The 16,377-nt window shown below is 36.9% G+C and overlaps 1 protein-coding gene across 8 annotated transcripts in view; it reads right to left on the bottom strand.

Annotated features, from left to right (window-relative positions):
- AKAP9 (A-kinase anchoring protein 9) overlaps positions 1 to 16,377 on the bottom strand; it is a 124,800-nt gene that overhangs the window by 30,150 nt on the left and 78,273 nt on the right. For 6 of the 8 annotated variants that reach the window (XM_075049036.1, XM_075049054.1, XM_075049079.1 and 3 more), the window contains 5 exons: positions 16,029 to 16,240; positions 10,474 to 10,636; positions 4,296 to 4,508; positions 3,047 to 3,085; positions 1,617 to 1,849 (listed from right to left, as the gene is read on the bottom strand). In XM_075049036.1, coding sequence (XP_074905137.1) covers positions 1,617 to 1,849; positions 3,047 to 3,085; positions 4,296 to 4,508; positions 10,474 to 10,636; positions 16,029 to 16,240 — 860 coding nt within the window. The remainder of the gene's footprint in view (positions 1 to 1,616; positions 1,850 to 3,046; positions 3,086 to 4,295; positions 4,509 to 10,473; positions 10,637 to 16,028; positions 16,241 to 16,377) is intronic. The other 2 variants (XM_075049064.1, XM_075049072.1) reach the window with 1 other exon arrangement.

Below are 16,377 nucleotides of genomic sequence, written 5' to 3'. Positions count from 1 at the left end.
TCCATTTGTGCTAAGAAGTATCTGGAAAGATCTCTCCTTTAATACTACTTAGTAATAGATAATGCAGAGAAGGTGCCAGAGGATGTTATATTTAGTATGTAAAAAATTACTCCACCCTACTGCTGTCAGCTAGAGAGTTAATTGAGAAGGTACAGAAATAATAGTTTTCTTCCAACAGCAGCATAGGACACTTAAGAGGGAAAAAAAAAAAATGGGAAAAGGAGGCAGGGAAAATTGTGTTTGCTGAAAACAGGGTAGAGTCTAAAACAAAGTTGCAGAGTCAGGCTGAGGTAGGAAGAAGTTGGGTACGATGAAGGCAGCTGCCACTGTGAATGGGGACAAACACACATATAATATAACTGGCTGGAAGGTGTAGCTTAATATTTGGAGTTAGATCCTTGGATGCTATGAAGGAAGACTATAAAAGAAACTAGAGAAATTATGCTTTCAATTTCCAAGTGCAGATGAAGTAGACTACTTAATTCATCGAATCATAGAATACTTTGGGTTGGAAGGGATCTTTAAAGGTCATCTAGTCCAACACCCCCTGCAATGAGCAGGGACATCTTCAACTAGATCAGGTTGCTCAGAGTCCTGTCCAACCTGACCTTGAATGTTTCCAGGGATGAGGCACCCACAACCTCTCTGGGCAACCTGTTCCAGTGCCTCAGCACCCTCATAGTAAAAAAATTTCTTCCTTATATCTAGCCTAAATCTACCTTCTTTCAGTTTAAAGCCATTACCCCTTGTCCTACTGCAACAGGCCCTCCTAAAGTTTGTCCCCATCTTTCTTGTAGGCCCCCTTTAGGTACTGAAAGGCTGCTTATAAGGTCTCCCCGCAGCCTTCTCTTCTCCAGGCTGAACAACCCCAACTCTCTCAGCCTGTGTCCATAGCAGAGGTCCTCCAGCCCTCTGATCATCTTTGTGGCCCTCCTCTGGACTCGCTCCAACAGGTCCATGTCCTTCTTATGTTGGGGGCCCCAGAGCTGAATGCAGTACTCCCGAAGGGGTCTCATGAGAGCAGAGCAGAGGGGGAGAATCACCTCCCTCGACCTGCTGGCTGTGCTTCTTTTGATGCAGCCCAGGATACAGTTGGCTTTTTGGGCTGCAAGCGCACACTGCTGCGTCATGTCCAGCTTTTCATCCACCAGTACCCCTCACGTCCTTCTTGGCAGGGCTGCTGTCAACACCTTCATCCTCCAGTCTGTATTAATACCAGGGGATGCCCTGACCCAGGTGCAGAACTTTGCACAGACTTTAGACTAATACTAACAGACTTTACTGAAAAACATGGAAATTCCACAAACTTTTAAAAATTAAGGTCACAAAAATTTATGTCTCCTCATTAATTTTAGAAGTTTCCCATTATTTTAAACATTTAAGAAGCCTACTAAGTTATACTTAGAAATACAGAGCAGTCCTAAGCAAGCATCTGAAATGAATTTTCAACTTTTGAAACATCAATTAAATTCTTGGGCTGGAACCTATAATGCTGTTGCTATTGCGTGCTTCTTTATGTTTGCTCAAAATCTGAAAAAAATAGCATTTCCCACTGAACCAAACCTCAGTGCAAGTGCCCACCCACCTTCACGAAACTAGCCTTTTACCATACTTACATCTAGAAACTTTCTTGTTTTCTCAAGTTGCTTCTCCAAAGCCTGGTTTTGCTGCCTTAAGTCCGTTAGTTCTGCATTTTTTTCTTGCTCTAGCTCTATGAAACGATTGACCTGTTCTTCCAAGTCTATCTCCAAGACTTTCACTTGCTTCTGAAGGTCATCATACTCTTTTTCAGCTTGACGCTGTACTTCAATTTTTTCTTTCATTAACTTTTCTGTTTCCTCCAGCAATTCTGGTTATAATAAAAGCATCACACACTACTTTTAGATATGAATAGTGAGTAACGTTATGAAGCAAAACCACTCCCCAAGGTATCCATGCTGTCCTCTGCAGAAGGATGTGAACTGGTTTGGGTTTTTACTATTTTTCTTTTTTAGAAAATGTATTTTCTTCTGAGAAATAATCAGACAACCACTAAAGCAAATTCATATTAAAATTACTATCCTTTAGTTAGTCTTCAGAGGACTGTTAATGAAGTTGTATCAGATCACTTCCCTGTTTAAGTTTCATATAAATTAAAAGGTCTTTGTATAATTGAAAAGAAAAGAAAATGCATGGATTTAAACTACAGCTAGAGTCAGCACAGGGGTTAACAAAGAAGTACAGAAAACCCAACCCTCTTCTCATCCCCAGCGTCAGTAAAATCAATCCACTCCCAGTCTTCATCATTTAATGGGATACATTTAAATAATCTGAAGGAAATATTTAAAGACTTAGCAAGATTGTCACGCTGACAGAGAGGGAAATTACTGACCTGTAAGTGGAGCTTTGTAATATCAGTGACTGCATGGATGCCCAATTTTGAGTCCTCATAAAACGGCTGGCAAGCATATATAGTAAAGCCCCAAACCACTCTATTAAGACTCTTAAGCCACAGCCCATTGAAGTACATATTAACTAACCATATGAATCCCTTGAGGTAAAATCCAAACTGTAAAGTGCAATTACATTTGGAGAATCTTTAAAACATGATTGATATTTAGACAGAAACAATACAATTTACTTTCACTATAGAATAAAGATCCTTTAGGCACCATCATCTTACATCATATTTAACCAATTCTCATTTCTAGGTAACCATTATATATCAGTATAATACAGTGTTTAATTATCATAATGAATGACTCAACTGTATTTGGGAAAAAAAAAAAGGCTACAAAAATATCCCTCCAATACCATCTAAGTATCTGTAATTCACAGGTGAATAAGATGATGGTTATTCATGAATTTGCTTATTATGTTTAGAAATTATAAGAAATGTTGTTAGCGAAATGTAAAACTGAGTATGAAATACAACATCAAAGCTGCAGGCCAGTAAGAATTACAAGTAATGTCAGTAAGCCAAAAGCCCAATAATCCTGATTAACAATGTCAGTATGTGTAAGTCTTCCACCCAATTACAGATTGGCCATGCAACATACAAACACACCTGCTTGGGAAGCTGCATCGACTGCAGCATCTACTAGGCCTAGGAGAATAGAGAGAGAGAAAACAAAAAAAAGAAGCAAAGTAATTCACATGCCAGCTATAGTTTTCTTGTGGTGCAACAATGTAAGAGAAAATGAAGCCAAAGATAGATGAGGCATTTAATGACAAAGTTGTTGAGATAACTTAGGGAATGTGGTAAGTTATTCTGGTATGCATGACATAAGTACCTACAGTTATTTAGAGAATTGTGTATCCTTACAGTTGTTATGCATGAAAATAACTTTAAAATATTTAGAACCTAAACCATATAACAAATAACTAAACTGGAGTCATAGACAAGGATCTTTTTTACCATAAAGTAGGAAGCAACAGGTTGTTCTTAGAATTCCATTGTTACACAAAGTGGATGCAGGAAATTGCAAATACACACCAAGATGTGTAATTTATTAAAACAGCAACATTATAAATTGTCATAAAGTTTTAGAAATTAAATAAAATCGTGATTTCATCCTGCTATTTACAATGTAAGCACTGCAATCCATGAAAGATCAGTACTTCTTAAAACATCACTGTTCTAATTTTCTTCCCTCCTCAAACATAGAGTATTAATTTATTAGTTTAAGGAAGAGTTAAAAGACATATTTACTTCATGAAGGTAAATGCTTTTTTTGAGTAAGCAGATAGATTACATTGACATGGTATTTATCTGGAATTTTCACCATCAGTGCTGAAAGTTTTCATTACGGATGGATATAAGGCTTTCCTTATCATGCAACTTTTGTGCCATTCTTCCCCAAAAGAGGAATTTATTACCAAAGTGTATCTTCTGTGTCTAAACTAAGTATGGCCATCATGTGTAGTTCAATCATGTTCTGGTAGGTATGCTTGCTAGTCCCTCTAAAACTCTGGAAATTATTTAGACCAGTATTTTTATCCATAGCTGCTAACTTCAAGATATTCCACTGCCAGTGATAGTATAAAAACAGATTTTCAGAGGTATCAAACTTTTGCTGGCTTAAAGAACGATTGTGATTGCCCAACACTCCTGAAAATTCAGTCATTTTTTGTTTAAATATCAAGAAAAGTTATCATGCTAACATTAGGCATCAGGTATGAAAATACCACATTTTTCCCTATCACATTTTTATTAATGATTACAAAGGGGGGGGGACACACCTTCATCAAGATTACTTATTATTTTAATTGAAAGTATAAGAAAATCTCATAGAAAGACTGTGAGGAATACATACGTTGCTCTACTGGCCCCGCATCTGCTCTCATGGCATCCTTCTGTCTGGAGAGTAGCTCCTTTTCTTCCTGGATCTGCTGCTGTTCAGCCTCTAACTCCTGCAATTTGTTACCTGTACACAGTAGTTCTTGCTCAAGATGGTCAATTACATCTATTTTTTCCTGCAGTTGTTTTTCCAGAAATGATTTTTCATCTGCATAACCATCAATGAGGCCTGTAGAACATCAATTTTGGGGCAGATTTAACAGACAATAAAGAACAATTTGAATTTTTTGCATGGTGAAGTCACAACAGTATTCTCACATGAATGCACATGCATGTTAGATACTCAGCACCTGACAACTTCTACTCCTGTCCCTGCTATTCTTCCTTGATGAACAAATTAGAGGACGAACAATAGCACAAGATCAAATATAGCTCTTAACTTTTTCTCAGCACAAGACCTCTGGAGCAAACAGGAACTCCAAAGCCAAGGGAAAATAAGTGTGTAATAAACACAGGAGAAATAAGAAATTTCAAATAAATTCAGGTGCCAGGTGCTGTTTTAGGTGCCTCAAGACATTTTTCTCACCTCAAACCACAGTTTCTGTAAGATCACGGGTCTCCTGTAGGTCAGGTATAATATAGATGCCTCCAACAACATAAGGCACCAAAACTGGCTGTAGGTGTGTCATGGTTTAACCCCAGCCAGCAACTAAGCACCACACGGCCGCTCACTCACTCCCCCCCATCCAGTGGGATGGGGGAGAAAATTGGGAAAAGAAGTAAAACTCATGGGTTGAGATAAGAACAGTTTAACAGAACAGAAAAGAAGAAACTAATAATGATGATGATAACACTAATAAAATAACAACAGTAGTAATAAAAGGATTGGAATGTACAAATGATGCGCAGGGCAATTGCTCACCACCCGCCGACCAACACCCAGCCAGTCCCCGAGCGGCGATTCCCTGCCCCCACTCCCCAGTTCCTATACTAGACGTGACATCCCATGGTATGGAATACACCGTTGGCCAGTTTGGGTCAGGTGCCCTGGCTGTGTCCTGTGCCAACTTCTTGTGCCCCTCCAGCTTTCTCTCTGGCTGGGCATCAGAAGCTGAAAAATCCTTGACTTTAGTCTAAACACTACTGAGCAACAACTGAAAACATCAGTGTTATCAACATTCTTCACATACTGAACTCAAAACATAGCACTGTACCAGCTACTAGGAAGACAGTTAACTCTATCCCAGCTGAAACCAGGACAATGTGTCCATGTTTAGCACCTGAATCACTCCCCAAAGCCCTGTAACAGCTGACATCTAAGAAACAATTTAATTTCTTTACTATTAATGCACAATTTTTAAAGTAGCACAGAACAATTAATGATCTTTTTAACAGAGAATCTGGGACACTACCTTGAGAATATGTCTTGTATGCTTTTAAAAATTGCTCATAGTGAAGTAGTTTATCTAGGATTCTGAGGGGGAACTCTATTTTAGCTTTATGAATGATATTATGGCTGTAAGAAATGGCACCTTCTTGGAATGATGCAGAAGTGAGCACAAAGCTGAAGATTTAGGAAAAACCAGTGAATTTCCTTGAGGGCTGCATATACTAAACTGAGATCCTGTAATGGTATGGGCTTCAGAGGATTCAAATCAGTCCTTTCAGAAACATCTGACCACAGAACACAAAAGACATTTTTACTGCGTGACAGAAGGTACTACACAGGTATCCCAGACTTCTATGGCAAGATGTGTTCTGTCATGTCAGACACTGATGGTTCCAAAAGACAGAGAGGACATCAGTCATACGATGTCTAAACTTTCTCAGTTGGACACACACCTATATCACAGGTTTCTTCTTACTAAACCCACATAATTTAAGAAGTATTTTTTCAATATCAAACTATTTTCAGTCTGAAAGTACTTTATCAGTATAAATTTATAGTCTTAAGTCAGTATTAAAATGGATTTTACCCTGGCTTAAGAATATAGAAAAACTAAAGATGTTTCTATTTGTTATCAATGTAGACAAAGTAAAACCTCTGTGAGCACTTAGTTCCGTATCAGAGAAAATTAAGTATCAGTAGTGTTTGCATATACAGTCTGAGAACCACAGGTGTGGTCCTCATGTATATCAATCATGCACTGCTGACCAATCTTTTTTTCCAGATTCACACAGAACACAGCTGCATAGAGGGACTGGCTTTTGAAGCAAAAAATACTGAACTAGAAACAGCATTCCAAAAATTTGAGACAATACAAATTCTAGTATTTATTCCCACTGTATCAGATGCTGTTCACTTAACAGACTGGAAGTTGAGAGGGCATTCCCAGGTTAAATGGAGTGCTTGCCCCCACCAAAAAGGTATGAAAAATGAAGAAGTCATCTGCTAAGATCACGTGTTGTGGTTTTCACTCCTGCCTTATTTTTCTTTTTCTTTTTTTTTTTTTTTTTGAGATGTAATGAAAGTTGTCAGAGTTCAGTGAACAAATTGGCATTAGCTTTTCTATCACATTAGATAAGTCATATCTGACACGACTAAAACACTAGAGGTTTGAAAACGTCACAAAAACTGCTGCGGCTGAGACAAGAAAGAAATGATCAAAAATGACACATTTTATCTCAAGAGAAGACAAAGTACCATCAGATGTATAATGAACTAAGACATTGCTCTGCATACCTATCTAAGGAATTTGATAAGAGAATGTAGTTTGGCTCTGTCAGAGTATGCTCACAACTCAGTTCAATGAGCAGAAGAAATTAGATAAGAAGGGTTCTATGGCATTTTTGTTTTGTTACAACAACACTAAAAAAAAAAAGGTGGTGTCATTTAGAGTGCATTAATTTCAGAAGCTCACAGAAAAAAAGGATGAAAAAAGATTTAATTAATTCTGGAGTTAGAAAGCATTAAAGCAGTAAGAAGGACAAACTAGCTGAATTTCTGCAAAAGACTGAACTGAATTAAATCTCTACATGTGACATAAATCTGCACCTAACCTAAAAGCTCAGCTGTGCAATATATGTCAAAGGGCTAAAACTAGCATCAAATTCTGTCTCTTATATTCCAGAACTGTTCATCAACCAAATCAATACAGTCAGTCTGTCAAGTCTTATAAACTGACATTGCTATTGCTCTGATTAAAATGAAATTCCAGTTAAAAATTTTTTAAGATTGTTTCCACTTTATATGCTTTCAAGTTTTTTTTCCCCAAATAAAACATTATCAGATAAAATCTAGAGAGTGCAAAACATAGCTTCATAGCTCTCACTAAATTTTACTGTTTAATATACTTTCTTTGCTAGCAAAAAATACATACTTGACTCATCTGTTATGTCTCCAAACCAAGCTCTGATGGCATATTTCAAGCATTTAATAAAACGTTACAGGTAAATTTTGCCTTCATTTAGTTATGGGCAATCCCATTATCTACAAACTGGCATCTAGCAAGAATTTGCAGTTTCTTTGATGCTATTAGTTTGTTTGCACGGGCAAATTTTATAACAGAAGTGCATTGCTCAAGAGAAGAACCTAGTTAATTTTAGATTTTTTTGCTTGTCTAGTGGTAATGGGATAAAAATGATAATAAAAATATGAAAATAAAAATGGATAATAAGCAGGTCTTGTTCTGTGGTATGTCATCTTCAAATACAATTATGCATGCACTCTTTGCAATATTCCTGCAAAAATGGAAATTAATTTATTGTAAATGAAAAAGCAAGCCTCTGGTTCTTAGTGGAGAACGAAAGCCAAAAAATACAAATCCAGAAGGCAAAGCAACAAAATAAGTTCTTAATAAAAACCTTTTTTTTCATACATAAAATTAGTCTCTAGTATTTTTTTTAAATGCTACTTGTAGGATTAAACCTATGCAGACAGCTCTGACGTTATGACAGATTCCTACCTTTAAATAAAACTTAACACTAACCTCTCTGCTTTGTCCTAATGTATTAGGCCATTTTACTTCATTATTGAAGATTTGTGAATAAAAATTGTATCAAGACAAAAATATTATCCTTCAAGGAAAACAGCAACAGATGTAAAACCTGCCTACTTTCTGAAATTCATCAATACTAAACAGTTTTGTAACTGTGCAAGAATGTAAATTCTGAGGTCATCTATATTTTGGTAGAAGATTTCATCTTTTTTGCATGTTAAGATGCGTTCCATACAAGATTTTTTTTGCTCTTAATTTAATATTAAAAAAAAGTAATAATGCCTCTTTCAGATTTGAATCTATTCCCTCTGAAATCATAGAATGGTTTGGGTTGGAAGGGACCTTAAAGACCACCTAGTTCCAACCCCCCTGCCATGGGCAGGGACACCTTCCACTAGACCAGGTTGCTCAAAGCCCCATCCAGCCTGGCCTTGAACACTTCCAGGGACGGGGCATCCACAACTTCTCTGGGCAACCTGTTCCAGTGCCTCACCACCCTCGTGGAGAAGAACTTCTTCCTTACATCTAATCTAAATCTACCCTCTTTCAGTTTAAAGCCATTACCCCTTGTGCTATCACTACATGCCCTTGTAAAAAGTTCCTCTCCAGCTTTCCTGTAGGCCCCCTTTAGGTACTGGAAGGCTGCCATAAGGTCTCCCCAGAGCCTTCTCTTCTCCAGGCTGAACAACCCCAACTCTCTCAGCCTGTGTCCATAGCAGAGGTCCTCCAGCCCTCTGATCATCTTTGTGGCCCTCCTCTGGACTTGCTCCAACAGGTCCATGTCCTTCTTATGTTAGGGACCCCAGAGCTGAACACAGTACTCCAGGTGGGGTCTCAAAAGAGCAGAGTGAAGGGGCAGAATCACCTCCCTTGACCTGCTGGCCATGCTTCTTTTAATGCAGCCCAGGATACAGCTGGCATTCTGGGCTGCAAATGCACATTATTGGGTCACGTTGAGCTTCTCATCAACCACTCAATTTTCCTCCTTTCTGGTTTTGCTCAAGCTATTGAAAGCTGCAGCCAGTAGTGGTGCTGATGACACACAACGTTTATGCTGTGTGAACTGACAGGCTACTAATTGTCCCTTGTGCCACATTTTAGACAGGTGGCTTGGAAACCTGCATTGTTCAGGTTATGTGTATCCCAGCTATTAACAGTGTGTGAACTCATGTTGGATTATCTGTCTATGTAAAAAGAAGAGGAAGACTGGCAGGGTAGCATTCTCCAGGAATAACATTTGGCTATGAAACTTTATGCTCCCGCTTTGAAACAGAAGCCCGCTGAGCTTCAGAACTAACTAAAATATCTTTTTGCTTACTACTACAGAGATCCTACCTATAGGGTAGGTGTTTTTTTCATCTTTTCCAGATGCTAATTACAAGCAGAAAATGGTAAAAATGCTGGGCAGAAACAAAAGATGGAGCTATTGAAACAATAAAGCTACTTCTAAAGAACAAACTGTCTTGTCAGATTTGAACATATTTTCCTGATGTCAGAAAAGATTATTAGATTCCCCCTGTTTTAACACCCTGTAATTTTAAATTGCTTCATTAATACAGTTGCAAATACACTTAAAAAGACTACTTCAAACAGTGCAAATTGAAACATTATCACCACCATATGATCAAATTAAGAGTGAAGGTGCTACATTTTTACCCACGTTTGTGTGGAACTAAGTCAAGGTCAAGAAGCAGCAGGCACAAACTGAAGTATGGGAAAATGCATTTCAACATAAGAAAAAAAAAATATTTTTTTTCCTTTCCCCTCTTTGTCGGTGGTCAAACACTGGAACAGGCTACCCAGAGAGATTGCGGACATTCAAAACTTGACTGGACACAGTCCTGGGCAACCTGCTCTACCTGACCCTGCTTTGAGCACGGGGTTTGAATAGATGATCTCCAGAAGTGCCCTCCAGCCTCAACTATTTATGATTCTATGATTCTAAGTTGTTAATATTTAAGCTTGTCTACACAAACAGACATGTTACGATGAAATAAATTAATTTTGAGGATAACAACACATATCCAACCTATTATTTTTAGTAAGTCAGACAATAATAAGTGAGACAAAGCTGGGAAACAGAATCAGAGTGGTTGATGTTGGAGGGGACCTCCAGAGGTCATCTTGTCCATAACTATCCAAAAGGCTGATAACATTCTAAAATTTGCAAAGAAATTGATCTAATTTGCAATTTCTTTACCCAATTAATAGGTAAGTAACTATGAAGTTCAACAATTCATCAGAAAAGCTACTCACCTTCAGCTTTACTAAGCTCCAAAGCCAACTGCTCTCTGGCTTTGGTTTCTTCATTAAGACGTTCCTGTAGTTCTTCTTGATACTTGATAAATTCTGTGGCCTCTTGTTGCTTTTTGAAGGACTCTCGCATAAGTTCTGTCTGAGTAATTTTAGCATGTTCAAGCTACCACAGGAAAAAAATTACAGAAGTTAGATAAACCAAATGTGTTCTGAAAAATAACTACTCTACCATTCCTATTTAATTAACAGTTGCTTTACAGTGTAATGAGAAGTTTTACATAACTTCACTGGACATTCGATATGATCTTTACTGAACACACATTTGCAGACTACAATAAGAAGATCGTCTCAGTACAAAAGTCTAAGCAAATAGGCTTTGTCAGTATAGTGAACTCAATAAGCCACCTGGCTAAATCCGTGTCGTTGTTCCGGTAATTCCTGGTTTCTAAGTTTACGCTACATTCACCTTTATTTACCTATGAGTTTTGTACTAAATATGAGTAAACTGTCACCCACCACATACTTAGAATGACTAAAAACATTACATAAAACTGGCAGAAGTTTTGATATAAATTGACAGAAGGGGTGCTTCATCTCTTTTTCTCCTTAAGATGAAGATAAATGAGAACACCAGGAAAATGTGAATTTTTAATATACTGCACTTTTCAACCAACAAGGCAGTAAAGCAATGCTTCTTCCAACTGTGTCCACCTGACAGAATTACTAACGATTTTTTTATTCTTCTCTGCTTGTCTGATGAGTAATATTTAATGTGTACTACCACAGATGTAGCGCAATCTCACTATGTCACTATCCTCAACTAGTGGAAAACCAGGACTGAAACGCATAAAATTGTATACTTACTGCCCAGTTTAGACATGCACAAAGTGATAATTTCAAAAAGAATTGAAATTAGAATTACAAAAGCAAAATAGTGAAAAAGGAACATTACCCTAGTGTTGAAAGTTCTGATTACACAGAATGTTAATCTAAGATAACAGCAAACGAGTCAACTACCAAGACCACCTCTACTTCTCAACTGTTAACATTTCCAACTTACATGCACCTCTTCAAGGGACACAAATACAAATTGTCAGAGCTGAACCAGGTATGAGTTCTTTCTGTGGCTTGCATTCAAAATAAGACAACTTATTTTGAATAAGAAGAATGTCAGAAAATGAAATAACACGTATTTCCTGCTTCTCTCCCCTTTTTTTTTTCTTTTCCTTTTTAATATTATGGATATTGGCAGATTTTTATAACACAGTAACATCTGTGGCTTTGCTACAGTTTCTATAAAAATATACTCTCTCAATTTCTTCAAAAATAAAAGCTTTCTCACCATCTTCAGCTACGTTCATGAGTACGATTAGCTTGCTTTAAAATCTCAGAAAAATAGGATAGGAACATAGCACATTGCACACAAAATTATCCACTTATAAATAAAATTACACTTTGAAAAGAATGTCTGAATAATCAGTACATTCTCTTTTATGATCCACTGAATTTAAATACTTCATTTCTTTCCAACACCATTCCTTTTCAGATGGACACCATTAATGTGAACTATTTATTCTGACAGGAGTTAGAGAAAGGTATAAATACTGCAGCTGAATATCTGCACTGGTTTGAGATATCTTAAAAATCACAGAGCATTCTTACTTTATTCTTACATTTTGAAGTGCTTAATGAAAAACCCATCTCAGATAAAAGGGAAATGTATGACAGGTTTACTGTACCTAGACAACCATAAAAATGGCTTACTCAAATGCATCAAATACTCCAACTAAAACTCAGAATAAAAATTGTTCTCCAGCTCTTTCCAGTAATAACAACTAAAGGTATTATTAAAAATATCACAGGGCAAAACCAAAAAGAAGCACAAATATGAACATGATTTTTCAAGAACAAAAGTTTCTTCATAGAATCACTGGAAGCCATTAGCAAGCTTGTGCTAGTTAATGTTACTAGTCAGTGCATACAGCTATAAAGGAACAATTTCAACTGACTGCAGCCCCCCCCCCCCCAATTATTCACAGTGAGAAAAAGGTAATGTAATAAGTAACACTGAAGTGCTTTAAAAAGAGATCTCCAAGCTCTGTAATTCAATATATTTCTATGTCTGCTAAACTTCTTTTGTTAGAAATTAACAGAGAGAATTGTATAATTAAAGCTTTTTCAGTGCCCATTAAAAACTGTCTAGGAAAAAAGCCTGTCAGCAGTACATAATAACTTTAATGATAGAGACAAGTTTATACCATTATTCACCGCATTCTCTTCTATTTAAGCTGGTTTAAAATACAATTTCTTTTAAAAACTTTTATACTTACTGAATAGGGTGGTGTAGGCAAGGAGATTTTAGAGACAACTTTTAAAATGTGCCCTTTTTTTTTGTGGCTGAAGCGAAAAATTGAAGTATTTACAACTACAGAATTATTCTCATCCAAGTGTTCAGTGAAAGGAAAAGGATATGGTAAAGGCACACGAGATTCAACCTCGTATGTATCTTCTTCTTGGCCTTCAGTCCACAAACCACTAAACAGATTAGTTGCCCAGTAAGTGCGGTAAGAATCCATTCCAAAAAATATCACTGTTGTTATCTTCTCAAACGTCATATAGGTATTTTGCACTAGCCAGGCTGGTTTTAGAGATTTCTAACAGGAATTTGTAACAGAACTGGTACATTTAACAGTCTGAAGACACACATCAGCACTGTCAGTGACAAACCTACTCAGATTCAGCAGGAAGCCTCAGGTCACGTTCTCAAGCAGAGTAATTCAGGAGTGGGTTAAACCGAAGTAGAAAGGTACAAGAAAACTTCATATGGTCACTCATAAAAATCCTTCTTAGAGAAGTTTCACATGAAAAAGCAACAGAAATCTTCCCATAGCAGCTGGCAGGTAATTTCCGAGGCAAGGAAGTGTAATTTTTGTTTTAGCTGCACAGGTACGCTGCAGCAGACAAGCAAGCTAGCAGCACAGAAACGAAAAATGATTTTCCATCTGTACTATGGCAAATGAAAGAGAAACACAGATGTGCCATTATTTGCCTTCATTCTTGTTCTTGGAGTTAATTCAACAGGAAGAACGTTCTCAAACTCTGCTAGTTTAAAGGCTTCCTGTTAGTATCTCCCAACTGAAAGAGTTCAGGGGAGTGGCCTGATTTATTTACCTATACATAACACCAGCAGGTGGAATTTGAATTAACACACCCACTATATGCCTTGCCTGAAAAGATTCAAACTGCATTTCAGGTCTGAAAGTGTGTGTTCAGACAGGTCTCAGATAGTTACTTTGAAGATTTTGCCAGGTTTCTCTCACTCTTTTAAGTTTCCTTGAAGAGATGGGTACATGTCTTTAAGCACAACACAACTGATTAAGAGGAAAGGTTAAAATCTTTTCTGCCTGTAATTACTTTTAGATCATAAAATATTGCAGAGTAGAAAAAATAAAGTATTCAGTTTCTGAATATTTAAAAATAATTGTCAAGTCACCTACAAACCCTTGGTATATACAGGAACTGTATACAATCCAGTAAGCACACAACAGACATTGCAAAGCAGTCCAGCTTGAACGCTTCCAAAGTACCTCCACAGAACACCCAGAAAAGATGTCAATATTTATACTTAATACTGTGGGAAAATGTGTAAACAGATTAACATTTTATTAGCTTAAAAAAACCCCCAAACCCAGATACGATCATCAGGGATAAATCCATACTTGTATAATCCATATTAAGAAAAAAATGTGTATGTATGTGTTTGAGCCAAAACATAACTCTCTTGCTGGTATTGGCAAGCTCTCAGCTACAAAGCTATGAAGGGAAAATAAACTTTCTTGATCAATTGACAATAAACAAAAATAAACTGCTTAGAATACACTGAGTACTTTCAGTGGTATGAAAAGTAAATACTGCAAAAATGTCAGTCACAAAAATAAAATAATTTAGGGCTATGTATAAAACTACTGCATTTAAAGATCAGCAGCAAAATGTTCAGAAAAAAGATGCACCAAGTGGAATAAATAATTGACAATACTTTCATAATTGCGGCATGAATTCTTAATTATTGTAAACCTTTGAAGTTGTTTTTCTTTGTCTGTATCATCTGCTCTTTAAACGCAAGATTTCCTACAAATGCGTAACTATATTTTTTTAGGAACTCCACATATCGGAGTATTTGTGTATCCTTTTTTGTTATTATGTAATGCTAGGCCTTAAGCTGAAAAAAAGACCTCAAAAAGCTAAACATCTCTTTTTAATTGAACTCATGCTCAAACACAAGAGAGCTGTTGCAGAATGAGTTTGTAAATAAATGCAATGCAGAAACTGATTTAAAAGATCCACCAGACTACTTGCTTTAGTAAGCCAGGGTGTGTGTGCTGAATCTGTATTTAAATCACTTTTAACTTTAGTAAATCACAAATTAGTCTTTTGTCCTTTTTTTTTAAAAAAGAAAAGAGTATCAACTTCATGTTTGAAGTATTTTTCAAAAGCAACAAATACTTAAATGCTTAAAACCTTTAAAGTATTAGACAGCTGAATTTCATATTACTTTTATCACCACAGATTTTTTTTTTCTCTTTAATTTCCAGTAGTTATGATTCACACATTTTACACCTAGAGACAAGAAAGCAATGACTTTTTAAAGTAGTATCATTATTAGGTTAACTAACAGATGGGTGTGTAGCACAGAGCACACTGTATTCTTTGAATTCTAGTCTCAGATAAATTAAAGAGCTGATTCTAAAGACTGAGTCTTCAAGAGAGCTTAAAAAGTTACAGTGAAATAAAGTATTAACTTTGATACCTTCAAATTGAGGTGTACATAATCTAAAAGTAAAGTACATGGCATAAGCAGTATGATTTGAACTCACTGAGCAAGGTATATAGCTCCCATTTAAATTATCAGGGAAGTACTCCAGAGAGCAACTAACATCCCGCCACACAAAATACCCTGACTGATAGCAAAGAGAAAGGAGTAGCCATACAATGCCTCTTTTTTGGAGACTATTCATGCATCACATACCTCACATAAATACTGGAAAGCTGGAGTGCAGACTCCTTGTCTGAGAGCAAGGGGGATATGTGCTCAACTGGCAATGTTTAAATCGTAGTTGGAAGAGACAGTAGGAGGGCTCCACCTTTTTGGCCAGTCAATTGACTAAAATGTCAAGAGAACTGGGCACAGTTCCCCCCTTAATACTCTCTCTTCACAAGGTCCAGCTCAATGTGCCCTGACACCGCCTGTCTCATCTCTGGATTGTAGTAGAATGCAGATGACCCATATGAGCAATGAAAGAGTGCCCTAGATTGAGAAACTTGCCCAAATTCAGGTTTCCTCTCTAGTCCAAAGCAGATTTCTAACATGAATCTAAATCCATCAGTAAAGTCATGCTGGAGCAGACTTTTCTGGGTGTAGGCATCTCAAGTATTGTTTCAGCTTTCAAAATGAGCCTACAGGTTTTAGGCTTATAAAAACACATTCCTGAGAAAAATAAAGAAAAAAAATAATCAAAACACAAAGTTCAAAATGCCTCACTATTAGATCACCCTACCTGATTTGAAGTTTCATTGATAGCTTCCAGAAGCTTTTCAACAGCTGCTTGCAGTCGAGAACTAACATTCAGAACGAGTTCTTCATTTTCAGGATCTATTTCCACTCCACTTTCTGCAAGATGTTGGCTCAGTAGTCCTTCATCCATTGCTCCTGACCACCTGTTAGTATCATCATCTCCCATACTACTACCATGATATGAGGAAGAGGACTCTGGAAAAACAATAGTTACCTTTTCACACAGACTCTTAGCACTTCAAAACACAGAGAACTGTGCATCTGAGTTATGATTAGAAAGACATGTCATAAAATGATTAAAATATTTGTATTGGTCACAAAGAAAGAAAGGG

Source organism: Buteo buteo, chromosome 2, assembly GCF_964188355.1.
Source record: "Buteo buteo chromosome 2, bButBut1.hap1.1, whole genome shotgun sequence".
Classification (NCBI taxonomy): Eukaryota; Metazoa; Chordata; class Aves; order Accipitriformes; family Accipitridae; genus Buteo; species Buteo buteo.
The sequence above is the reverse complement of the archived record's forward strand: the minus strand, read 5'-3'. Positions and strand labels throughout refer to the sequence as shown.